This window comes from Salmo salar, chromosome 26, assembly GCF_965601325.2.
Source record: "Salmo salar chromosome 26, fSalSal1, whole genome shotgun sequence".
Lineage (NCBI taxonomy): Eukaryota > Metazoa > Chordata > Actinopteri > Salmoniformes > Salmonidae > Salmo > Salmo salar.
Window position 1 is genome coordinate 564,008 of NC_138316.1, and position 27,502 is coordinate 591,509.

General features: G+C 41.8%; 1 protein-coding gene across 10 annotated transcripts in view; it reads left to right on the forward strand.

Moving 5' to 3' along the window:
- Window positions 1–969: 969 nt before the first annotated feature.
- The window catches only part of LOC106586971 (bromodomain-containing protein 3), a 51,056-nt gene continuing 24,523 nt past the window's right edge, over window positions 970–27,502 (forward strand). Inside the window, exons 1-12 of one of the 10 annotated variants that reach the window (XM_014174738.2) lie at window positions 970–1,169; window positions 3,321–3,647; window positions 6,987–7,124; window positions 7,477–7,624; window positions 7,729–7,919; window positions 12,212–12,583; window positions 12,844–12,972; window positions 13,053–13,250; window positions 13,629–13,697; window positions 17,362–17,564; window positions 17,871–18,160; window positions 18,646–18,771. In XM_014174738.2, the coding sequence (XP_014030213.2) occupies window positions 3,456–3,647; window positions 6,987–7,124; window positions 7,477–7,624; window positions 7,729–7,919; window positions 12,212–12,583; window positions 12,844–12,972; window positions 13,053–13,250; window positions 13,629–13,697; window positions 17,362–17,564; window positions 17,871–18,160; window positions 18,646–18,771 (2,056 nt within the window). In that variant the 5' untranslated portion in view covers window positions 970–1,169; window positions 3,321–3,455. Of the gene's footprint in view, window positions 1,227–1,606; window positions 1,678–2,949; window positions 3,032–3,320; window positions 3,648–6,986; window positions 7,125–7,476; window positions 7,625–7,728; window positions 7,920–12,211; window positions 12,584–12,843; window positions 12,973–13,052; window positions 13,251–13,628; window positions 13,698–17,361; window positions 17,565–17,870; window positions 18,161–18,645; window positions 18,772–27,502 lie in introns of those variants that run through there. The other 9 variants (XM_014174734.2, XM_014174735.2, XM_014174742.3 and 6 more) reach the window with 9 other exon arrangements.

A 27,502-nucleotide genomic window follows, 5' to 3' on the forward strand; every position in this document is an offset into this window, starting at 1 on the left:
CGACATTGGATGCAGTTTATGGTAGAGAAATAGACATAACATTATCTGGTAACAGCTCTTGTGGATATTCCTGCAGTCAGCAAGCCAGTTGCACGCTCCCTCAAAACATCTGTGGCATTCTGTTGTGTGACAAAACTGCATATTTTAGAGTAGCCTTTTATTGTCCCCAGCACAAGGTGCACCTGTGTAATGATCATGCTGTTTAATCAGCTTCTTTATATGCCACACCTGTCAGGTGGATGGATTATCTTGGCAAAAGAAAAATGCTTACTAACAGAACACAAATGTGTGCAAAACATTTTAGAGAAATAAGCTTTTTGTGCATATGGAAAATGTCTGGGATTGCTTATTTAAGCTCATGAAACATGGGACCAACACTTTACATTTTGAGTTTATTTTTTGTTCAGTGTAGATTAAAATATTCCCTTTACTAATGAAAAACGGGACACTAAAACATTAGGGGAACATTACAGGTAACATTAGAAACACGTTCTCTCCCGAGACTTGTTAGCTGGGAATGCAGGGAGTTGTGCAATTACAGCATTCTATTGGACACATTTACTTTAAATCCATTGTTCCTATAAGTTATGTATTATTGTAGGTAATATCTGATTCTATATTTAATAATGTTGTATCAAAGCCAATTGATAGCTTCGAACAATACGTTTCCCTTCATGACGACATGTTTGGCCAAAACATGGCTTGTGCAATAAGGAGGTGCATCTTGGGATATGTAGTAGGTCATTTAGGGACATACCTCCAATTCTAAATGCTTTAACCATCAAAACACAACAAGGACCATGATGCTGCTCGAAATTGCGCATGGACATTGCAGACAGCTGATGACCATAAAGAATGATAGCGGCATCTAATGGCCAAAATACTTTATTAGCGCCATTGAGCGCTTCCACCATTTTAATGTGGTCAACTGGGTGGGACTTCAATTTCATTGGCTGATTCCCCCTGGTGACCCTGTTGTAGTCATGTGCAACCGGGTCCTCGCAACTGATCAGCCAATCGTGAAGAAGAAAATTGACCTCTTCACATTGGAGATAGTCTAATGGCGCTGCCACAGACGCTGTAATGGCACAGATAAAATAAATTTGTCCTCTATCTAGCTCTATGCTGATAACTCATCTAATATGCTAGCTACTTCGCTGAAATAAAAGGTACCTGAAAACTGCGAGCGAACCACCACTGGAGCCATTTGAGGAGAAAGTAATAAAGTAAAATGTTATTTTGTTCTGGTTTGTGTAATTTAAAGGACAGGATACATATCTAAGTGATTCTCAAATACACTCCATCTAGGTTGTTTTCTGATTCGGCCGGTCCGCTCGGCGCCTTGAAACAATGCATAGCTACAAAGCAGCTAAGATTTGTTAGGCTAGTAGCTAACGCTACATTTATCATATGCGAAGTTTAAATGGGAAGCTATCTATCTAATTATATCATGTTCAGCGCTTCTATAACACACTACTCAACATTTTAGGTGTAGCTACTTCACGTGAACTAGTGGCGTATGTACGTTGCTAGCTAGCTCTTTGCATGGCGTGCACATTTAGGATTTTGCCGATTGAGAGGCTAGTTGGCAAGCTTGCATTGCGTTCCCCTACCCGCCATCTTTTTTAAAGGAATAGATGTGATGATACGTAATCATCATGCACACCATCGCTACATGTAAAATAGCTACTATTTTGTGAGATAAAGGGTGGATAAGTAGTTCTGTACATTTAGCAATATGCATTTTAATTGCTAAGCGTGTCAGATTTTGGACGTAACTTGGGGGGGGAAATGTGCTTTTGTGAATGTTTTATCTCTGCATCATTGTTGTTGCCTAGCTACAGATGTGATTTAACCAAATATTGTTGGTATCCATTACTGGGAGTTACAGGTTTGGTGTAGCTACAGATTGTAACACCATATAATGTAATTACAGCTTTGCCTATACAGAAGCTGCAAGATAATTTTATGCTTAACTGGTTTTGGCTATAAAATCTTCGTTCTCTATTTGTGGAAACGGGAGTCCCATAAAATGAGTTTCAGGGGGTCCGTTTGAATTTTGAAAATGCTCCGTTATTAAAATAAAATACATTTTTGCTCCATGAAGTAATCAAACAATGTGTATACACTGCCATCTTGTCTCTTTCAAGTGTTCTCTCATTGATCGAGACGGCTGTCATGACATGCAGTACTTTGGGGTGGACACCCATCTCTCTCGATTAATGGGAGAATATTTGAAATAGACAAGATGGCAGCGTACACATTGTTGGATGAGTTCATGGAGCAAAACATTTATTTTAATAATGTAGCATTTTTTTTTATTCAAACGCTCCACCTGCAACTGGACACGGACATTTTAGAAGATACATTTTGGGCGAATTGAATATGAAGAAAGTATTGTTAAGGTCGGTCGAAAATTATCTGTGCTACACTTGCAGTAAGTGATAATGCCCGAGAAGCCGGTGTTTGGAGGATATATTGGCACGAGTGTTGCCTGGAAGACTGCAAACTAGATGCACTTCGTTTCGTTATACCTTTTTTCAATTGACATTTCTTTGTATATATCCATAAAAATGATGGCAGCTGATTCATGATTTCGACAGGCTGAGAAACGCTGCCTGCCTCTCTCTCCCGACCCCTACACGTTCATTATTATGGGACAGTTGGAGATAGAATTTGAATATTGAAACAATGTTGCTAATTTTGGAGAGACAAATCTCCGCTGTTGAAAACTAGTCTAAAATGAATGTGGAGATCAAGTTTATAACTTCCCTGCCTGGGCTGATGAGACAGTGGATTGCGCAGTCAGATGGAACAGAGTAAATAGCCATTTTTACGTCATAGATTTAGCAGGTGGTAATTTGTGGAATAGACACCGGCTGGAATGCGTTTTTAACCAACCAGCATTCAGGATTAGACCCACCCTTTGTATAGCAAACAGTATCTAACCTGTAACTCCCAGTAATGGATACCAATTTTGGGGGGTAAATTATCTGGTGTAACAATCTAGCTAGCTGTTGCCCAGCTAAATGTAAATTCTTTGCCCATTTTACAAATTCTAAGTGATCAGGTGTCTGTGCAGGCTGTATTACTTAGGCTAGATGTAATGTGTACTCACATTTTTTATGAATTACATTTTTTGTTTATAATTTAGCTACCATTGATAGCTCAAAGTCTTTGTCATAAAATGTTAGCCTAATTGACTCGAGTAAACTTTACTGTCTGCGAGGATGCTATCTTGAACTCTGAGTGTCTCATATTTTCTGAACTGCACCTCCCTTCATTTTCTAATTCCAATATTTGTTTATTTTGTTTTGCAGGGCACAGACACTCAGGTCGTGAGATGGGATGTGTGTACTGCTGGAGGAATAAGGAGCTGAAAGTGGAGCAAAGTATCCATTGAAAACACTCAGACGTTTTGCAGAACTGGGAAGAAGTGTTCTCCTGTTGCCAGTATGTCGGCTGTTCCTGCGGCCGCCCCGACGCTTGTTAATCCACCGCCACCAGAGTTCTTCAACCCCAACAAGCCTGGCAGGAAAACTAACCAACTACAGTACATGCAGAATGTTGTGGTGAAGACTCTATGGAAACATCAGTTTGCGTGGCCCTTTTATACGCCTGTGGATACCATCAAATTATGTCTTGCTGTAAGTCGAGTCCACACTCCGTAGTTTTCTCTTTGTTATTGGTAGTTAGTAATAGGTAGAAGCAGATCCTTTAAGCTAGTAGGGCTGTCCCCAACAGAAACAAATCTTGGTCCACTGAAAGTTGTCTGTTCTTTCGACCAATCGACTGGTCAACATTTTTAAAGTGTATTTTTCCATATAACACCAAATATATGCATTGAGCTTGTCTGATGCTTTAAGCTTACAGTTTGATGAAATAAGACAAATGCCGCAAGAGTGCGCCAGAGATCTAGATAACCAGGATTTAAAAAAAACGTAACCTGACCCTACTATTCTCCTCCCGCTCCTGCTGGCTTTCGTAGATCCTGCCATTACTCTTCTAATGTTGCCAGGTGTTTGGGTAAAATGAACATTTTTGTTTTATTCTATAAATTACTGACAACATTTCTCCCAAATTCCAAGTAAAAATATTGTCATTGAGAGCATTTATTTTCAGAAAATGACAACTGGTCAAAATAACAAAAAAGATGCAGTTGTCGTCAGATCTTGAATAATGAAACTAAATAAGTTTATATTAATTTTTAAACACAATACTAATGTTTTAACTTAGGAAGAGTTCAGAAATCAATATTTGGTGGAATAACCCTGATTTTCAAACACAGCTTTCGTGCGTCTTGGCATGCTCTGCACCAGTCTTTCACATTGATGTTGGGTGACTTTATGCCACTCCTGGAGCAAAAAATGAAGCAGCTCGGCTTTGTTTGATGGCTTGTGACCATCCATCTTCCTCTTGATCACATTCCAGAGGTTTTCAATGGGGTTCAGGTCTGGAGATTGGGCTGACCATGACAGGGTCTTGATCTGGTGGTCCTCCATCCACACCTTGATTGACTTGGCTGTGTGGCATTAAAATAACATCAAATTCATCAGAAATACATTGTAAACATTGTTCATGTTGTAAATGACTATTGTAGCTGGAAACAGCAGATTTTTTATGGAATATCTAAACTCAGCTAAAAAAGAAACGTCCCCTCACTGTCAACTGTGTTTATTTTCAGCAAACTTAACATGTGTAAATATTTGTATGAACAAAACAAGATTCAACAACTGAGACATAAACTGAACAAGTTCCACAGATGTGACTAACAGAAATGGAATAATGTGTCCCTGAAGAAAGGGGGTGTTAAAATCAAAAGTAACAGTCAGTATCTGGTGTGGCCACCAGCTGCATTAAGTACTGCAGTGCATCTCCTCATCATGGACTGCACCAGATTTGCCAGTTCTTGCTGTGAGATGTTACCCCACTCTTCCACCAAGGCACCTGCAAGTTCCCGGACATTTTTGGGGGGAATGGCCCTAGCCATCACCCTCCGATCCAACAGGTTCCAGATGTGCGCAATGGGATTGAGATCCGGGCTCTTCGCTGGCCATGGCAGAACCCTGACATTTCTGTCTTGCAGGAAATCACGCACAGAACGAGCAGTACGTCTGATGGCATTGTCATGCTGGAGGGTCATGTCAGGATGAGCCTGCAGTAAGGGTACCACATGAGGGAGGAGGATGTCTTCCCTGTAACACACAGCGTTGAGATTGCCTGCAATGACAACAAGCTCAGTCCGATGATGCTGTGACACACCGCCCCAGACCATGACGGACCCTCCACCTCCAAATCGATCCCGCTCCAGAGTACAGGCCTCGGTGTAACGCTCATTCCTTCGGCGATAAACGCAAATCCGACCTTCACCCATGGTGAGACAAAACCGCAACTCCTCAGTGAAGAGCACTTTTTGTCAGTCCTGTCTGCTCCAGCGACGGTGGGTTTGTGCCTATAGACATTGTTGTTGCCGGTGACATCTGGTGAGGACCTGCCTTACAACAGGCCTACAAGCCCTCAATCCAGCCTACAAGCCCTCAATCCAGCCTCTCTCAGCCTATTGTGGACAGTCTGAGCACTGATGGAGGGATTGTGCGTTCCTGGTGTAACTCGGGCAGTTGTTGTTACCTGTCCCGCACGGGGGATGTTTGGATGTACCGATCCTGTGCAGGTGTTGTTACACGTGGTCTGCCACTGCGAGGACGATCAGCTGTCCGTCCTGTCTCCCTGTGGCGCTGTCTTAGCCGTCTCACAGTACGGACATTGCAATTTATTGCCCTGGCCACATCTGCAGTCCTCATGCCTCCTTGCAGCATGCCCAAGGCACGTTCACACAGATGAGCAGGGACCCTGGGCATCTTTCTTTTGGTGTTTTTCAGAGTCAGTAGGCCTCTTTAGTGTCCTAAGTTTTCATAACTGTGACCTTAATTCCCTACCGTCTTAACGACTGTTAACGACCGTGTCTTAACGACTGTTCCACAGGTGCATTCATTGTTTATGGTTCATTGAACAAGCATGGGAAACAGTGTTTAAATCCTTTACAATGAAGATCTGTGAAATTATTTGGATTTTTACGAATTATCTTTGAAAGACAGGGTCCTGAAAAAGGGCCGTTTCTTTTGTTGCTGAGTTTATATTATTTGTTACTGCTCGATTAAAACAATCTCGGTTGACCAACAGAATAAATGCTAGAATCTGTGAAACTGCTGTGAAAATTATGATAATTCCCTTGTACTGAAAGGACTGTTTGAAAAGACCGCTGAAATTTCAGCCTGTTTTGGTGGGATGAAGTTTTGGCCTGCCTAGTGCCAGACCCATAAGAAAGAGTTCCAAACCTCTCCGCCAATGACGGCTCATTTTCAGTTCTCCCCTCCCCACTCAGACCACTCCCAGACAGTCCTAGCAAACTTCTTGAGAAATGCCACTTTGCTAAGAAGCTATTTTTGTTTCTTTTTGACCATTTTAATTGAAAACAATCACAGTAAGGTACTTAGTTGTTACCCAGAAATTATTTGATTTTGAGATAAAAACGGCTGCATTGGACCTTTAACCATGTTTTGAGGCTATATAGTGTTTGTTTAGATTTTACTTTTGAAACATTGGAGTAAAACAAGCTTATATTTTGGGTTCTAATAGGGTATGACAGTTTAACTAAGCTCATGAGGCATTTATAAGTTAAAGAATCAATGGGTATATGTCATTCATTTCTAAGTCCAGAAATAGATGTAACAGCTAGGGATTCTAGCTTTAATGCTACATTTGGCTCTGGGTAGAAGTAGGCTCTTATAGTTGAATGTAAATACTCTGTGTGGATGTATGTACATTTTTGTGTGGTTCCTAAGTAGTAGTAATATTGCGATGTGTGAAAGGATGAACTCCTCATTGTTCAACATTCATCATCTTAAAACATGTTGTTTATTTCCTTACCATTTATTGTATTGCTCCCTCGTATTGAATGGTTCTTTCCAATTGATGCTGCCATATAGGACTATCATAAAGTTATCAAGAGCCCAATGGACATGGGAACAATAAAGAAGAGGCTAGAGAATAACTACTATTGGAGCGCCAGTGAGTGCATGCAGGACTTCAACACAATGTTTACCAACTGTTACATCTACAACAAGGTAAATTCTCCTTTACCATTCATTCCAAATCTAAATAAAAAAAACAGCAATAACAAGTAGTTCAAAGGGCATACTTTCTTTTGCCGTTTTTTCACAGGATCACATACACTGACATTTACACACACAGATAGTTTTCCAGTGACATTGATTTTAACTTGTGAACTTTATTTTGACTCATCAAGATGAGGATTGTGATTTGAATGTATTTACACTTTCTCTACTCTGTCTAGAGGCGACCCATCACCTTTCTAGGTATTATTGATTCTGTAACTGTGATAATTTTGATCAGGTGCTCCGTCTGACCTTCGCCTTCATCTTGACCCATAACTCATTCCCTCTTGTATTCCCACAGCCTACAGATGACATTGTGCTGATGGCCCAAGCTCTGGAGAAAATCTTCTTACAGAAAGTGGCTCAAATGCCTCAGGAGGAGGTGGAGCTGCTACCACCGGCCCCCAAAGTTAAAGCTGCCCACAAACCAGGAGGGCCTATTAGTGCAGGTAACTCCATCCTTTCACAGTTGGGAGGGACTCGTGCGCTGAAGAAAAGTTGTTTGAGGGGAAATGTCTGTCATTTACAAAAGTTTGCTTCCTACGTCTTTCAGGCAGCCAAGCAGAGGCTGAGTCAACAGATTCACCCCCATCCACTTATCCCAGCTCCCCTCCACCTGTGTGTCAGACTCCTGTCAGAGCAGCCACGCCAGTGCCAACCATCATCTCTGTTATCCCTGTCCAAGCTGTGTCTCCCGCTGCCTCCATGATGGCTGTGGTTCCCACAGCACAGCCAGTCATCAAAGTAAGTCCAGAAAGTCTTTCAGGTATTGGAAACAACGTTGGGTGTGGATATGTGGGTCTGAGCAAGTGTGATGTCATTAGTGTTTGTGAAAATGTATGTACAGTGCCTTGCAAAAGTATTCATCCCCCTTGGCGTTTTCCCTTTTTTGTTGCATTACAACCTGTAATTTAAATAGATTTTCATGTAATGGACATACACAAAATAGTCCAAATTAGTGAAGTGAAATTAAACAATTTAAACAAGTTATTTTTTTCAAGTGGTGCATGCATACGTATTCACCCCCTTTGCTATGAAGCCCCTAAAAAAGATCTGGTGCAACCAATTACCTTCAGAAGTCACATAATTAGTTCAATAAAGTCCACCTGTGTACAATCTAAGTGTCACATGATTTCACATGATCTCAGTATATATACACCAGTTCTGAAAGGCCCCAGAGTCGGCAACACCACTAAGCAAGGGGCACCACCAAGCAAGCAGCACCATGAAGACCAATGAGGTCTCCAAACAGGTCAGGGACAAAGTTGTGGAGAAGTACAGATCAGGGTTGGGTTCTAAAACAATATCCACAACTTTCAACATCCCATGGAGCAAGTGGGAGACTCCCCAAACATATGGAAGAAGGTACTCTGGTCAGATTTCGCTTTTTGGCCATCAAGGAAAACGCTATGTCTGGCACAAACCCAATACCTCTCATCACCCCGAGAACAACATCCCCACAGTGAAGCATGGTGGTGGCTGCAACTTTGAAACTGGTCAGAATTGAAGGAATGATGGATGGGGCTAAATACAGGGAAATTCTTGAGGGAAACCTGTTTCAATCTTCCAGAGATTTGAGACAGAGGTTCACCTTCCAGCAGGACAATGACTGTAAGCATACTGCTAAAGCAACACTCGAGTGGTTTAAGGGGAAACATTAAAATGTCTTGGAATGGCCTAGTTAAAGCCCAGACCTTAATCCAATTGAGAATCTGTGGTATGACTTAAAGATTGCTGTACACCAGTGGAACCCATCCAACTTGAAGGAGCTGGAGCAGTTTTGCCTTGAAGAATGGGAAAAAATCCCAGTGGCTAGATGTGCCAAGCTTATAGAGACATACCCCAAGAGACTTGCAGCTGTAATTGCTGCAAAAGGTGGCTCTACAAAGTATTGACTTTGGGGGGGTGAATAGTTATGCACGCTCAAGTTTTCAGTTTTTTTGTATTATTTCTTGTTTGTTTCAGAATAAAACATATTTTGCATCTTCAAAGTGGTAGGCATGTTGTGTAAATCAAATGATACAAACCCCCGAAAATCTATTTTAATTCTAGGTGTAAGGCAACAAAATAGGAAAAATGCCAAGGGGGGTGAACACTTTCGCAAGCCACTGTAAATGTTAATTTGTTTATTGTTTTTGTCTATGTATGTACAGTTGAAGTCGGAAGTTTACATACACTTGGTTGGAGTCATTAAAACTCGTTTTTTCAACCACTCCACAAATTAGCTTCCCACCTGGCCAATATCTGGTGGAATTGCAGAGCGTGAAATTCAAACTACAGAATTATCAATATTTATCTTTCATAAAATCACAAGTGTAATACATCAAAATAAAGCTTAACTTCTTGTTAATCCAGCCGCTGTGTCAGATTTCAAAAAGGCTTTACGGCAAAAGCACACCTTTCGATTATCTGAGGACAGCGCCCCGCATACAAAACCATGAAAACATATTTCAACCAGGCAGGTGCGACACAAAAGTCAGAAATAGCGATATAAAAAATGCCTTTGATGATCTTCTTCTGTTGGCACTCCAAAAGGTCCCAGTTACATCACACATGGTCCTTTTGTTTGATAATGTCCTTCTTTATATCCATAAAAACTCAGTTTAGCTGGCGCGCTTCAGTCAATAATCCACCCAGTTTCCCTCCATCAAAATGCATACAAAATGAATCCCAAACGTTACTAATAAACTTTTCCATGCAAGTCAAACAACGTTTATAATCAAACCTTAGGTACCCTAATACGTAAATAAACGATCAAATTTAAGACGGGGAATTGTTATTGTCTTTACCGGAGAAAAATACCAAAGAACGCGCTCTCATTGACGCGCTTGGAAACACTAAAGCCAAATTGGGAGCCACCAAGAAAAACGACAATTTGTCTAATTTTTCCAAAAACCAGCCTGAAACTCTTTCTAAAGACTGACATCTAGCGGAAGCCCTAGGAACTGCAATCTGGGAGGACTTCGCCTTATAGTAAAAGTGACAGCCATTGAAAATAGTGGTAGGCTGAATTCTTTTTTTGGGGGGGGGGGATGGTTTGTCCTCGGTGTTTCATCTGCCATATCAGTTCTGTTATACTCACAGACATTATTTTAACAGTTTTAGAAACTTGTGTTTTCTATCCAAATCTACAAATTATATGCATATCCTAGCTTCTGGGCCTGAGTAACAGGCAGTTTACTTTGGGCACGCTTTTCATCTGGACGTGAAAATACTGCCCACTACCAAAGAGAGGTTAACAAACTATAGTTTTCGTAAGTCAGTTAGGACATCTACTTTGTGCATGACACAAGTAATTTTTCCAACAATTGTTTACAGACAGATTATTTCACTTATAATTCACTGTATCACAATTCCAGTGGGTCAGAAGTTTACATACACTAAGTTGACTGTGCCTTTAAACAGCTTGGAAAATTCTCGAAAATGATGTCATGGCTTTAGAAGCTTCTGATAGGCTAATTGACATAATTTGAGACAGTTGGGGTTGTACCTGTGGATGTATTTCAAGGCCTACCTTCAAACTCAGTGCCCCAGTGCTTGACATCATGGGAAAACCAAAAGAAATCAGCCAAGACCTCAATAAAAAAAAACTGTAGACTTCCACAAGTCTGGTTCATCCTTGGGAGCATTTTCCAAACGCCTGAAGGTACCACGTTCTTCTGTACAAACAATAGTATGCAATTATAAACACCATGGGACCACGCAGCCTTCATACCACTCAGGAAGGAGACGTGTTCTGTCTCCTAGAGATGAACGTACTTTGGTGCAAAAAGTGCAAATCAATCCCAGAACAACAGCAAAGGACCCTGTGAAGATGCTGGAGGAAACAGGTACAAAAGTATCTATATCCACAGTAAAACGAGTCCTATATTGACATATCCTGAAAGGCCGCTCAGCAAGGAAGAAGCCACTGCTCCAAAACCACCATAAAAAAATCCAGACTACGGTTTGCTACTGCACATGGGGACAAAGATCATACTTTTTGGAGAAATGTCCTCTGGTCTGATGAAACAAAAATAGAACTATTTGGCCATAATGACCATCGCTATGTTTGGAGGAAAAAGGGGGAGGCTTGCAAGCCAAAGAACACCATCCCATCCGTGAAGCACGGGGGTGGCAGCATCATGTTGTGGGGGTGCTTTGCTGCAGGAGGGACTGGTGCACTTCACAAAATAGATTGCATCACGAGTAAGGAAAATTATGTGGATATACTGAAGCACCATCTCAAGACATCAGTCAGGAAGTTAAAGCTTGGTCGCAAATGGGTCTTCCAAATGGACAATGACCCCAAGCATTCTTCCACAGTTGTGGCAAAATGGCTTAAGGACAACATCACAAAACCCTGACCTCAATCCTATAGAAATTTTTTGGGCAGAACTGAAAAATCTTGTGTGAGCAAGGAGGCCTTACAAACCTGACTCAGTTACGCCTGCTCTGTCAGGAGGAATGGGCCAAAATTCACCCAACTTATTGTGGGAAGCTAGTGGAAGGCTACCTGAAATGTTTGACCCAAGTTAAACAATTTAAAGGCAATGCTACCAAATACTAATTGAGTGTATGTAAACTTCTGACCCACTGGGAATGTAATGACAGAAATAAAAGCTGAAATAAATCACTCTCTCCACTATTATTCTGACATTTCACGTTCTTAAAATAAAGTGGTGATCCTAACAGAGCTAAGACAGGGAATTTTTACTAGGATTAAATGTCAGGAATTGTGAAAAACTGAGTTTAAATGTATTTGGCAAAGGTGTATGTAAACTTCCGACTTCAACTGTGTGTATGTATGTAATTTTTTTGAATTATATAAAAAATTAAATGTTCAGTCCAGAAAGACAGGCCGCTCTCGGGTCTTTTTATTTATTTCTAGTCTAATGGGATTTCGTGTGGGGAACGTATTTTACAATTCTGCTCCTCAAAATGTTGTCTTAGGATGTAATCTATTACAAATCCGATAAAATGTTGGATATGCCATGTCTTGATAAAGAGAAGCAAGCCATTGATGTATTTGTGTTTGGCCATCGTCATTTTCACAGAAAAAGGGGGTGAAGCGGAAAGCAGACACAACAACTCCCACAACCTCAGCAATCTCGGCCAGTAGAAGTGACTCCCCTACCCAGCTCCTGGAATCCCAACAGGGGAAAGTCTCATCCAGGCGGGAGAGCACGGTGCGACCCCTAAAGCCCCCCAAGAAGGGCACCGAGGACAGAGAGGTGCCACTGCTCGGTGGCAAGAAAGGCAAGCTCGGCGAGCAGCTCAAGCACTGCGACTTCATCCTGAAGGAGATGCTCTCCAAGAAGCACGCAGCCTACGCTTGGCCTTTCTATAAGCCTGTAGATGCGGAGGCGCTAGAACTGCATGACTACCATGAGATCATCAAGCACCCCATGGACCTCAGCACTGTCAAAGTAGGTCCCCTATTCACTCCCTCGACTCACTCCTAACTCTTCGAAATTGCCCTCCAAAGCCTGGCTGTTTACTTGGTGGAAGAAAATAATTTGACCCTGTTTTTTTATTTCGTTATTAAAACTGTCCCTGAACGACAGTCGACACCGTAACAGCTAAGGGGAGGATGATTACATTTGTTTTTCTAGTAGATTTGCTTTTGAGTTTTGAAGAGAGAGCTTTCTCAGTAATAAGACTCTGACTGTTTGCGCTGTATCCACAGAAAAAAATGGACAGTCAAGATTACCAAGATGCCCAAAGCTTTGCGACAGACGTCCGGTTAATGTTCTCAAATTGCTACAAGTACAACCCCCCCGACCACGAGGTTGTAGCCATGGCCAGGAAGCTACAGGTAAGATAAAGTTCATCAGATTTAAATCACCTCATTGGAGCACTGCCGGTTGAACTGCCCCTTGTCGTCTTGTTTCTCAGGATGTGTTTGAGATGCGATTTGCCAAGATGCCGGACGAGCCCATCGACGCCACCCAGCCCTCCACCACGCCGGTGGTAAGCAAGAGTACAGAGAGCAGTGAGAACAGCGGCAACACCTCCAGCTCGGAGAGCTCGGACTCAGAGGAGGAGCGGGCCACGCGGCTCGCCGAACTGCAGGAACAGGTGGGTTCGGAACAGGTGGGTTCTCACAACCAAGGACCAAGATCCAAAACCCATGGATGGATGAACAGGGAGATGCCCTCTTCATCCCCCACTTCAGATTTAGACCGCTACCACTTAAAAATCAAAGCCACTACATGATGTTCAGAGATCCACAGTAAAAGTGACATAGTTAACCCTCTACCGCCACAAACTGTTAGAATATCTTGGTATCATGGCTTGCATACTGTAACTGTAGAGCTCACATTTAGAGCAATGTTTTACATTTCATTCATACCAATGGTGACAGTATTTAGCTCTGATGATGAAATAGTTTGTTGTGCTGCTAGGATGTTAACATGATCTTTGGAGTTTTCTATCTTTGTCCACTGATTTCCCCTTTGGCTTTCTTACCAGCAAATCACTGTGGAGCACCCCAATGGTAACAGGGCGGGGAAAAAAAACGGGTGTGCCAAACGTTTTCAGGTGATTTATCTCTTACTTCCCCGTCCCCGCAAAACTATTTATATTTTTGTATTGCACCTTGTTGAAAGAGCGGTAGAGGGTTACAGGTGGGGACCAGCACTCTGAAACGGATTGTAAGTGTGCTTGGTAGATGGTAGGGATGGGAGTTTGAAATAAAATGTTGGATATCCGGAAATTCAAAATACATGTGTTTTAAAAAAAAAAAAAACATTTTAATCTGAGCACTGCTGTGTGAGGGAGAGGTATTGGCACGCTATTGCTGCAGCTGCGGAGGGGCCGTTGTGTGTGAGATGGGAGCAAGCCAAGCAGACGGAGGGGAGAGGGAGACGAAGTAACTTTAGCCAAGGCAACTCGGCTACAGCCAAGACTAGCTAACTTGTAGCAGCCCCAATGTTATTTACCATCCCATAAAACACAGAGGAGGCTGGTGGGGGGGGGGGGGGCGATATAGGAGGATGGGCTCATTGTTTTTTTTTCATTTTGGTCATTTAGCAGACGCTCTTATCCAGAGCGACTTACAGTAGTGAGTGCATACATTTCATACATTTTTTTCTCCGTACTGGTCCCCCGTGGGAAACGAACCCACAACCCTGGTGTTGCAAACACCATGCTCTACCAACTGAGCCACACGGGACCGTCTAATGGCTGGAATGGAATAAATGGAATGGTTCCAAATGCATCAAACACATGGAAACATATTTGACTCTATTCCAGCCATTACAATGAGCCTGTCCTCCTATTGCGCCTCCTATGATATAACAGTGCCTTTCTTGACTGGATTAGCCCAGACAAGCTAGCTAGCTAAGCTATTCAGCTACAGCTAGCTAGGCTAATTGAGGCTACAGTGCATTCAGAATGTATTCAGACCCCATAACTTTTTCCACATTTTGTTACGTTACAGCCTTATTCTAAAATGTAATTAAAAAAATGTTTAATCATCAATCTCCAAACAAAACCCCATAATGAAAAGCAAAAACCTAAAAACTGAAATCACATTTATGTAAGTATTCAGACCCTTTACTCAGTACTTTGTTGAAGCACCTTTGGCAATGATTACAGAGATGTTCGATCGGGTTCAAGTCCAGGCTCTGGCTGAGCCACTCAAGAATATTCAGAGGCTTGTCCCGAAGCCACTCCTGCATTGTCTTGGCTGTGTGCTTAGGGTTGTTGCCCTGTTGGAAGGTGAACCTTCACCCCAGTCTGAGGTCCTGAGCGCTCTAGAGCAGGTTTTCATCAAGGATCTCTCTGTACTTTGCTCCTTTCATCTTTCCCTCGTCTCCCAGTCCCTGCCGCTGAAAAACATCCCCACAGCATGATGCTGCCACCGCCATGCTTCAGCATAGGGGATGGTGTCAGATTTCCTCTAGACATGACGCTTGGCATTCAGGCCAAAAAGATCAATCTTGGTTTCATCAGACCAGAGAATCTTCTTTCTCATGGTCTGACAGTCCTTTACGTGCCTTTTGGCAAACTCTGCCTTTTACTAAATAGTGGCTTCCGTCTGGCCGCTCTACCATAAAGGCCTGATTGGTGGAGTGCTGCAGAGATGGTTATCCTTCTGGAAGGTTCTTCCATCTCCACAGAGGAACTCTGGAGCTCTGTCAGAGTGACCATCAGATTCTTAGTAACCTCCTCGACCAAGGCCCTTCTCCCCCGATTGCTCAGTTTGGCCAGGCTAGGAAGAGTCTTGGTGGTTTCAAACTTCTTCCATTTAAGAATGAGGGAGGCCACTGTGTTTTTGGGGACCTTCAATGCTGCAGAATTTTTTTGGTACCCTTCCCCAGATCTGTGCCTCGACACAGTCCTGTCTCGGAGCTCTACAGACAATTTCTTCGACCTCAAGGCTTGTGGGACCTTATAATAGACACTTGTGTGCCTTTCCAAATCTTGTCCAATCAATTGAATTTACCACTGGTGGACTCGAATCAAGTTGTAGAAACATCTCAAGGATGATCAATGGAAACAGGATGCACTTGAGCTCTATTGAGTCTCATAGCAAAGGGTCTTAATACGTATGTAAATATTTCGTTTTTTTAAGTTTTAGAAATTTGCAGAAATTTCTAAAAACCTGTTTTTGCTTTGTTGTTGTGGGGTATTGTGTGTAGATTGATGAAAAAATATATTTAAACAATTTCTGAATAAGAGTGTAACGCAGCAAAATGTGGAAAAGGGGAAGGGATTTGAATGTATTCTGAATGCACTGTACATGCTGCGCTTTCTACCCAACCCCGTTAAGATTAAACAGCCTACTTGTTGGTTTCTCGTTGTAGCCTACTCCTTCTCATATCTCTAACCTTTAATTACATTGAGCCTTTTTGCCACTTTGATTGGCCAACATAAAAAACAAGCTACACACGTGAATGCTACCGGTCGGCTGCCAGTCTTTTTATGGGGCTCATGTCATAAAAACTACATTGAAAAGTTTGTTTTATTAAATTAATCATTTGAAATGTAATGGTATATCTTTGTAGTATGTTACAATGACACATGGATATTTCAATACAATTTTCCGTGTTAAAGTATTCGAATACTATTGTCCATCCCTAGCAGATGGTCTTTCCCTCAGTAGTCAGCTTGGTCTTTGTCATGTAGGCCTAGATAGTCCTTTCTAAGATTTTTTGTAAGTTGATAGTTACTTTTTCCCTCCATTGTTGCATTATTTTTGTGTTTTTTATAGGAAATGTTAGTTTTCATGGTGGTAAGCATGACGATGTTGGACGATGTAAACCATGTGTATCCTGTAACTAATAAAACTTTGTGACAGTGTTGGCTGGTGGCGAATGGTGATAGTGTTAGCAGTGATTTTATTTTATGATTCTGGCAATGATTTTAAATGCTTTTTCCGCATTGTAGCTTCACTTAAAATATTTCCTCCTTTTTTCAAGTGGAATAAAAAAGACCAATGTTTTTGTGCTGAAGACGAGGAAATGTCAGTGTTATTAGGGTGTTCACAATTCAAAGTTATTATATTGTTTGTTTTTTTGTTCTATATTACATACTTGTTTCTTCAAAAAGCAATCAGTCAATGCGTTACTTGGGGAGTCAGCATGTGCTTCTTGTTTTAAAGTGTTAGACAGCTACAGTACAGGCTGGTTGGCCCCGGTGTGCTTTTCCTACCACTTTTTTCCCAGGCCAATGGGAAATTATTTATCGAGACACCTCATTTGCATGCCAGTATTCTACTGTTTTTGTGAGATAAATCAATGTACATTATACACATCACACACTTGATTGTTTCTATTAATATTTTGAGCTTTCATTTGAGAAGATATGCAGAAACATGGGTACTGTATAGTCCATTAATTAATGTACATAATACATGAATAAGATAACTTGTGGATGATTTAAGATGCAACAAAAGCCAAGTAAATCAAGCAAACGCATTAATTGGCTATAAAATGAGACTCCTTCAAAGGGAAAAGAAAATGTTCCTCCCTGGGCTAATATATAACTAATATCACTGTCATAATTGTGACATGAGATAGTCCAAGACAAAATGGTGCAAATTCTCTGCAACAGGTTACACGTGCCAACATCACACAATAAGCTAACCATCGATGCCTGTATTTTGCCATCACTCCCAGTATCTTGCCCCAGTCCCTGCATCAGCTTCACCCTACATACACCAACATCTGGTGACTCTTGACTCTGCTTTTCTCCTCAGCTGAAGGCCGTTCACGAACAGCTGGCTGTTCTGTCACAGGCCCCAGTAAGTAAACCAAAGAAAAGGGAAAAAGATAAGAAGAAAGAGAAGGACAAGGGGAAGGCTGATGACAAGAAGAAACCCAAGTTGGCACCCCAAGCCAAGCCAGCTAATCAGAAGAAGGCTCCAGCCCGGAAACCAAACAGCATGGTTGTGGCTACCAGGTACTACTGCCCAGTCTTTTCATATCTGTTTCGTAATTCATCACACTGTCCTGAGCATCACAAGTAATTTGCTCAATACTGCCAGTAACTTTTGTTTTGGATGAATCATTGTTACTATGCCTCTTGTTGCAACAGTGTTACGCACTGCTGTGTTACACTTTAACTCGTATCTCCATGTAGCCTGATCCAGACATGTCAGTCTGTCACAAATCATCTGTTCTTTGAACTTCCCTCAGTGCTAAGCTGAACATCCTGAGAAAGGCAAAAGCTGTAGGCCTAACAAAGATCTGACCAAAACAATTTCAGGCAACCGAAGAAAGGGTCCAAGGTGGTGGTGGCGAACAACGAGTCAGAAGAGGAGACATCCCTTCCCATGTCGTACGACGAGAAGCGCCAGCTCAGCCTTGACATCAACCGTCTTCCGGGTGAGAAGTTGGGCAGGGTGGTCCACATCATCCAGTCCCGGGAGCCATCGTTGCGTGACTCCAATCCAGACGAGATAGAGATAGACTTTGAGACACTCAAACCCTCAACCCTTCGTGAGCTCGAACGATACGTCAAGTCCTGTTTGCAGAAAAAGCAGCGGAAACTTTTACGTAAGTTGTGAACTATTACTCTTTCTTGGTGTTTTCACAGATGCCCTTCTCCAGGGATAAACCTTTCCTTTCTCTGTCTGTTGCCTAAATGCTTTAAAGCTCCCTTGCATTTGTCCCCCCCCCTCCCCCCTTTGAACTGAGGTTACTCACCCTCCCATCCTTTGCATGTCTGGCTTTAGTGGTTCATTGAAAATTGGCCTTCAGTTCAGATACAATTGTCTCTCATATGCAGAGCAGTTTGCCAATTCACGTACAGTACTTCTGTGTTGAATGCGACAACAGAAATATATCCTAATTCAAGAGAGCAAAACTGACTTGAACTGGAACTATTGTTTTGGTCCAATAGAATTTTAAGTGGACTCATTACCACACCAAAACACAGAAATAAACTAGATGTTAGAGAGGCCAAGACGTGCAGCTTGTTGCCAGATCAGCAAGGTACAGCATGTGGGAACTTATTGCATGGCACTGTGTGTCTCTCGCAGCGGGCATTGAGGAAAACAGTGCCAATTCTAAGGAAGAACTGGTTCAGGAAAAGAAGAAAGAGTTAGAAAAGAGACTACGGGATGTGAGTGGACAACTGAACCACAACAAGAAACCGCCTGAAAAAGGTACCTGTGTTTCAGAGCTCACATTGTGCAACAGGCTGCCAAATGGTCTAGAATAGTTTAGGCAAGAGATGGGCAAGTGAAAACTAGGCCAGTGAAAACTTGAGGCCTTGATGGCAGTTTTGTTGTTGCTTTGTAGAATTAGATGTTTCTCTAGTTTCAAGGATCAGTTACCCCCCGACCTAGCGACTGTCTAGGCATGGAGGTCCTCATGTCAGGAAGTGGCATAGACCTACTTGAGTTGTCACTGTCCAGTAGCTTTATGATGAGTGATTCCTCACCGAACTAGAACAGGACCATGAGTTGGGGGATTTTCGTGAAATCGCATCCATAGAAGGGTCCTTTGGAAGAAGGCTTGTTGACAGATATTTGACATTTGTGTCTGAAAGTGTAATTGAGAAATAATTAAAGGGATAATCCACCCCCAGAAAATAAACTCTTTAAACTCCTGTCAATTTTTCGAATGTTTTATGAGTGGGTAAAATAACTATTTTCACCATGTTTTAACTTTTAAGTGGTCTGTCTGTGAAATCAGGAAATCGTGTAGGAAAACGTCATACGTATACGGTACTCATCACTGGAGATGGGGGAAAAACACAATATAACATTTCATAACGCTTTTAAAACAATTACTTGCACTCCAGATCACCAAATCATCCGTTTATCGTCATGACAAAGTATATATTTCAGTTAGATGTGCTCAATCTAAACAGTGTACCAAATGATTCAACTCTATCGCACAATGCTCCCTGTGTGTCTGTAGGAAAGGGCCGTTGTCATAGCTAGCACTCTGCACATTGAGGCAGACTGAGATGAACTGCAAGTTGAACATGATGAGATTGTAGACTCCTAAATTGATAGCTTTGAATTATGGGTTTTGCTGCAACAGATTTTCACATGCTGCGACGAAGCATGTTTGAACCTTGTTCCCACGTTAGTGTTATTTAACACTGTAAATCTTACGAATTTGTAGTTTTGGGTGGATTATTCCTTTAATTGAAGTTGGAACATTTGTGACATTTTGACCTTACCCAGGCCTCCTTTAAGACTCCATAATGTTTAATCTGTATGTGCTACAAGGGAATTGGATCATAATGCTACAATTTTTATCATAACTCTAAACTAGGTGAGATCCCTCTCTGGAACTTTATATATATGCCTGTAGATCAGGTTTTCTTTCTTAAACTATTGGTCAGGACCCAAAGTGGGCCCTGGGCATGTGAGAGGTAGATCGCGAGTTATGAGAATACATCTATAATCACATCTATAATTCATTTGGGCTGTTTGGAGGACGATTTGGGTCACAGGAGGACGATTCATTTCTCATTTGGGTCTCGAGCTAAAAGTTTAAGAACCCCTGCTGTAGATTTATATTATGATCAACAACATATTGGAAAATGTTTTTCAATATTCATGTTTAGATTTATCTTTATTCATAAATTTTATGCAAGAAAATAATTTTATTTTAATCAAAATACTACTCATATTACAGAGCAAGTAGTAAAGCTTCATATGACAGATGAAACATTATGGTGTCTAAAGTAGGCCTGAGTAAGGCCAAAATGTAAGGCCAAAACTTCAATTAATTATTTCTCAATTGTGCTTTAAGATGCAAATGTCAAATAATGTAATCACACCTTCTTCCAAAGGATCCTTTTATGGATAAAATTCGTGAAAATCAAAAGAGTCATGGTCATCTTTTGTTCAAGTTTTGTGGGCAATCACCCTGATGGCACATAGTGATAGACAATCAATAGAAATAATACAAACATGGAATGGGACTAGGGCTGACCCCAGTTAGTCGACTCGTCGATTGTTTGGTCGATAGGCTGTTGACCGACCGAGATTTCTTTAGTCGAGCAGTAGCAAAACATTTAAAAAATTTTTAAATATCATGGTGTACGTAACACCTGTCTGAGTGAACTGATTCATTGAGGAGGCCGTGGGGATGACACAGTCCATCAGTCTAAGACGTGCTACTGAAATTGTATATGGTTATATTACAGAAGAACGATGGTGCAACACTAATAAAAATAACGTTATTTGATATAAAATGCGCTTCCTCCTGCGTTGGATAGTGGCCGCTGTCCGCAGTTCAGAAACACATCAGTGTGCTGTTGAATTGGCGCCTTTTCCTAGACCATGTTGCTATGTGCATATAAGCAAATTTAACAAGCATATTGGTGTTGAGAACAATGCAGCGGAGGAAAACAGCCCTTGCCTTATTTTCTAAGAAAAGTGAGGAAAGGAAACTCCAACTTAATTAGGTCTATAATCAACTGTTACATTTGTCTGGCTTTATAAATCATCAATATATCTGCAGGAATAAGATCCTGCTTCTGTTGCCTGTTTGAGTGTTTGTTTAATAGCCTACTGATTTTCACGAGCAAAAGCCTCCCGCAATGACATGTCAAGTACACAATTAGGCTGTTTTTAATCTTTGCTGTAATAAAGTCCTTACACTTTATTTTGTTAGAACAGCCTCTGGTATTATTTATAATTTATTTAGTCTTCCAAATTGTCCGAAAAATTATATTTATAATAATAATATATCGCTGCTTTTTCTTGACCTCCTTATTGTTATTATTACTATTATTATTATTATGATCATAAGTAATGTCATTATCATTAGTAAGCTTAGTATAGCAGCCTAAGAGCGCTTACTGTTTAGTCTTAATACTGTACCTTACTTAGGCCTATATTTCAATACTTATATAGGCTACTGTATCAATCAATAATTAATTTGTTCATGTTATCACACAGCATACGAGTCATTCATAATTTGAAATGTAATCAAGCATTTTAGTTTTAAGATAAAATAAAGCGAGGCTTGAATAATTAGCTTAAACAGTAAATAAACTGTTCCATTTCGCAAATTGCATTCACGAATGAATGTGACTGTTTTTAGTTTTTGCTGTAATAAAGGCAACAACAGACTCTCTGGTACCCTTATAATTTATTTAGCGTTTACATTGTTCCAAACGGTCAGAAATTATATTGTAATCTATACAGCACCTGTTTTTGCACATATAATATGCACGCAGCGCTTGCTCCTTACCTTCTTTTTCTTGATCTCCAGTATTTTTCACAACTAGTCAAAGTTATTCTCCATATGACTTTCCCTTTACCTCCTGAGCAAACAGTAACATTCCCCCGTTTCGAGTTTGTCACATCCTCGACATCCATTTTTCTGTCACCTGTTATGGTGTTCAGTTTGTTATAACCAATTTATTGAAGTGATTATGATGTGCTATAGGTCAGGCTCTATTGTGCCCTATTCAGACGGGATTTGTTTTACTGGGGGAGATCAGTAATGTAATTACACTACCGTTCAAAAGTTTGGGGTCACTTAGAAATGTCCTTTTTTTTTGTCCATTAAAATAACATCAAATTGATCAGAAATACAGTGTAGACATTGTTAATGTTGTAAATGACTATTGTAGCTGGAAACGGCAGATTTCTTTGTGGAATATCTACAAAGGCGTACAGAGGCCCATTATCAGCAACCATCACTCCTGTGTTCCAATGGCACGTTGTGTTAGCTAATCCAAGTTTCTCATTTTAAAAGGCTAATTGATCATTAGAAAATCCTTTTGCAATTAGGTTAGCACAGCTGAAAACTGTTGTTGCTGATTAAATAAGAAATAAAACAGGCCTTCTTTAGACTAGTTGAGTATCTGGAGCATCAGCATTTGTGGATTCGATTACAGGCTCAAAATAGCCAGAAACAAAAATCTTTCTTCTGAAACTCGTCAGTCTATTCTTGTTCTGAGAAATTAAGGCTATTCCATGCGAGAAATTGCCAAGAAACTCAAGATCTCGTACAATGCTGTGTACTACTCCCTTCACAGAACAGCGCAAACTGTCTCTAACCAGAATAGAAACAGGAGTGGGAGGCCCCGGTGCACAACTGAGCAAGAGTACAAGTACATTACACTAGTTTGAGAAACAGACACCTCACAAGTCCTCAACTGGCAGCTTCATTAAATAGTACCCGCAAAACACCAGTCTCAACGTCAACAGTGGAGAGGCGACTCTGGGATGCTGGCCTTCTAGGCAGAATTCCTCTGTCCAGTGTCTGTGTTATTTTTCCCATCTTAGTCTTTTCTTTTTATTGGCCAGTCTGAGATATGGCTTTTTTTTGCAACTCTGCCTAGAAGACCAGCATCCCAGAGTCGCCTCTTCACTGTTGACGTTGAGACTGGTGATCTTCAGTTTCTTGGCAATTTCTCTCATGGAATAGGCTTAATTTCTCAGTTTTCAGCTGTGCTAACATCGTTGCAAAATGTTTTAGGATGTGTTTGAAGGGATGGGGACTCTGCCAGGTGACCTCCACTTGGTGGTGGATGAGTCTATCAGACCAGTTCAACAGCTTCCCTGCCGAATCCCCATTCCATTGAAAAAAACATATACACCGCTCAAAAAAATAAAGGGAACACTTAAACAACACAATGTAACTCCAAGTCAATCACACTTCTGTGAAATCAAACTGTCCACCTAGGAAGCAACACTGATTGACAATAAATTTCAAATGCTGTTGTGCAAATGGAAAAGACAACAGGTGGAAATTATAGGCAATTAGCAAGACACCCCCAATAAAGTAGTGGTTCTGCAGGTGGGGACCACAGACCACTTCTCAGTTCCTATGCTTCCTCGCTGATGTTTTGGTCACTTTTGAATGCTGGCGGTGCTTTCACTCTAGTGGTAGCATGAGACGGAGTCTACAACCCACACAAGTGGCTCAGGTAGTGCAGCTCATCCAGGATGGTACATCAATGCGAGCTGTGGCAAGAAGGTTTGCTGTGTCTGTCAGCGTAGTGTCCAGAGCATGGAGGCGCTACCAGGAGACAGGCCAGTACATCAGGAGACGTGAAGGAGGCCGTAGGAGGGCAACAACCCAGCAGCAGGACCGCTACCTCCGCCTTTGTGCAAGGAGGAGCAGGAGAAGCACTGCCAGAGCCCTGCAAAATGACCTCCAGCAGGCCACAAATGTGCATGTGTCTGCTCAAACGGTCAGAAACAGACTCCATGAGGGTGGTATGAGGGCCCGACGTCCACAGGTGGGGGTTGTGCTTACAGCCCAACACCGTGTAGGACGTTTGGCATTTGCCAGAGAACACCAAGATTGGCAAATTCGCCACTGGCGCCCTGTGCTCTTCACAGATGAAAGCAGGTTCACACTGAGCACGTGACAGACGTGACAGAGTCTGGAGACGCCGTGGAGAACGTTCTGCTGCCTGCAACATCCTCCAGCATGACCGGTTTGGCGGTGGGTCAGTCATGGTGTGGGGTGACATTTCTTTGGGGGGCCGCACAGCCCTCCATGTGCTCGCCAGAGGTAGCCTGACTGCCATTAGGTACCGAGATGAGATCCTCAGACCCCTTGTGATAACATATGCTGGTGCGGTTGGCCCTGGGTTCCTCCTAATGAAAAACAATGCTAGACCACATGTGGCTGGAGTGTGTCAGCAGTTCCTGCAAGAGGAAGGCATTGATGCTATGGACTTGCCCGCCCGTTCCCCAGACCTGAATCCAATTGAGCACATCTGGGACATCATGTCTCGCTCCATCCACCAACGCCACGTTGCACCACAGACTGTCCAGGAGTTGGCGGATGCTTTATTCCAGGTCTGGGAGGAGATCCCTCAGGAGACCATCCGCCACCTCATCAGGAGCATGCCCAGGCGTTGTAGGGAGGTCATACAGGCACGTGGAGGCCACACACACTACTGAGCCTCATTTTGACTTGTTTTAAGGACATTACATCAAAGTTGGATCAGCCTGTAGTGTGGTTTTCCACTTTAATTTTGAGTGTGACTCCAAATCCAGACCTCCATGGGTTGATAAATTGGATTTCCATTGATTATTTTTGTGTGATTTTATTGTCAGCACATTCAACTATGTAAAGAAAATAGTATTTAAGATTATTTCTTTCATTCAGATCTAGGATGTGTTTAAGTGTTCCCTTTATTTTTTTGAGCAGTATACTAAAGGCTGTTGATTCAATGGAGGAAAAGGGTGTCATTACGAAGGTCACCAAACCTACTAAGTGGATAAGCATGGTTGTGGTGGATAAATAAGAATCTGACTCGATCCAAATACCTGAACAAAGCCTTATTACCAAATGCCTACCGTTGAAGAGGTACTGCCAAGCCTGGCAAAAGCGAACATCTTTTCTATTATGGATGCAAAAAATGGATACTGGCAAGTACACTACCAGTCAAAAGTTTGGACACACCTACTCATTTAAGTATTTTTCTTTACTATTTTCTACATTGTAGAATAATAGTGAAGACATCAAAACTATGAAATAACACACATGTAATCATGTAGTAACCAAAAAAGTGTTAAACAAATCAAAATGCATTTATGTTTTTCAAAGTAGCCACCCTTTGCCTTGATGATAGCTGCACAATCTTGGCATTCTCTCAACCAGCTTCATGAGGAATGCTTTTCCAAAAGTCTTGAAGGAGTTGTTGGCTGCTTTTCCTTCAGATGGCATGGCGTATCGCTGCATAATGCTGTTGTAGCCATGCTGGTTAAGTGTGACTTGAATTCTAAATAAATCACTGACAGTGTCACCAGCAAAGCACCCCCACACCATCACACCTCCTTCTCCATGCTTCACTGTGGGAACCACACATGCAGAGATCATCCGTTCACCTACTCTGCGTCTCACAAAGACACTGCGTTTAGAACCAACAATCTCAGATTTGGACTCATCAGACCAAATGACAAATTTCCACCGGTCCAATGTCCATTTCTCGTGGGTTTTTTTTGGCCCAAGCAAGTCTCTTCTTCTTATTGGTGTCCTTTAGTAGTGGTTTCTTTGCAGCATTTCAACCATGAATGCCTGATTCACGCAGTCTCCTCTGAACAGTTGATGTTGAGATGTGTCTGTTACTTGAACTCTATGAAGCATTTATTTGGGCTGCAATTTCTGAGGTGCAGTTAACTCTAATGAACTTATCCCCTGCAGAAGAGGTAACTCTGGGTCTCCATTTCCCGTGGTGGTCCTCACGAGAGCCAGTGTCATCATTGCGCTTGATGGTTTTTGCGACTGCACTTGAAGAAACCTTCAACGTTCTTAAAATGTTCCGGATTGACTGACCTTCATGTTTTAAAGTAATGGACTGTCATTTCTCTTTGCTTATTTGAGCTGTTCTTGCCATAATATGGACTTTGTCTTTTACCAAATAGGGCTATCTTCTGTATACCACCCCTACATTGTCACAACACAACTAATTGGCTCAAACGCATTAAGAAAGAAAGACATTCCACAAATGAACTTTTAACAAGGCACACCTGTTATTTGAAATGCATTCCAGGTGACTACCTTATGAAGCTGGTTGAGAGAATGCCACGAGTGTGCAAAACTGTCATCAAGGCAAAGGGTGGCTACTTTGAAGAATCTGAAATCTAAAATATACAGTCGTGACCAAAAGTTTTGAGAATGACACAAATATTAATTTTCACAGTCTGCTGCCTCAGTGTCTTTAGATATTTTTGTCAGATGTTACTATGGAATACTAAAGTATAATTACAAGCATTTCATAAGTGTCTCAGGCTTTTATTGACAATTACATGAAGTTAATGCAAAGAGTCAATATTTGCAGTGTGGACCCTTCTTTTTCAAGACCTCTGCAATCCACCCTGGCATGCTGTCAATTAACTTCTGGGCCACACCCTGGCAGCCCATTCTTGTATAATCAATGCTTGGAGTTTGTCAGAATTTGTGGGTTTTGTTTGTCCAACCGCCTCTTGAGGATTGACCACAAGTTCTCAATGGGATTAAGGTCTGGGCAGTTTCCTGTCCATGGACCCAAAATATCAATGTTTTGTTCCCCAAGCCACTTAGTTATCACTTTGCCTTTTGGCAAGGTGCTCCATCATGCTGGAAAGGGCATTGTTTGTCACCAAACTGTTCCTGGATAGTTGGGAGAAGTTGTTCTCGGAGGATGTGTTGGTACCATTATTTATTCATGGCTGTGTTCTTAGGCAAAATTGTGAGTGAGCCCACTTCTTTGGCTGAGAAGCAACCCCACACATGAATGGTCTCAGGATGCTTTACTGTTGACACCAGGCCATCCTCCAAAAGTCTTCGCCTCACTGTATGTGCAGATGCACTGACACCTGCCTGCTGCCATTCCCGAGCAAGCTCTGTACTGGTGGTGCCCTGATCCCACAGCTGAATCAACTTTAGGAGACAGTCCTGGCGCTTGCTGGACTTTCTTGGGCTCCCTGAAGCCTTCTTCACAACAATTGAACCGCTCTCCTTGAAGTTCTTGATGATCCGATAAATGGTTGAGTTAGGTGCAATCTTTACTGGCAGCAATATCCTTGCCTGTGAAGCCCTTTTTGTGCAAAGCAATGATAATGGCACGTGTTTCCTTGCAGGTAATCCTTGGTTGACAGTGGAAGAACAATGATTACAAGCACCACCCTCCTTTTGAAGCTGTTATTCGAACTCAATCAGCCTGACAGAGTGATCTCCAGCCTTGTCCTCGTCAACACTCACACCTGTGTTAACGAGAGAATCACTGACATGATGTCAGCTGGTCCTTTGTTGCAGGGCTGAAATGCAGTGGAAATGTTTTTGGGGGATTCAGTTCATTTGCATGGCAAAGAGGGACATTGCAATTAATCTGATCATACAAACTGAGGCAGCAGACTTTGTGAAAATAAATATTTGTGTCATTCTCAAAACTTTTGGCCACGACTGTACACCTCCCTC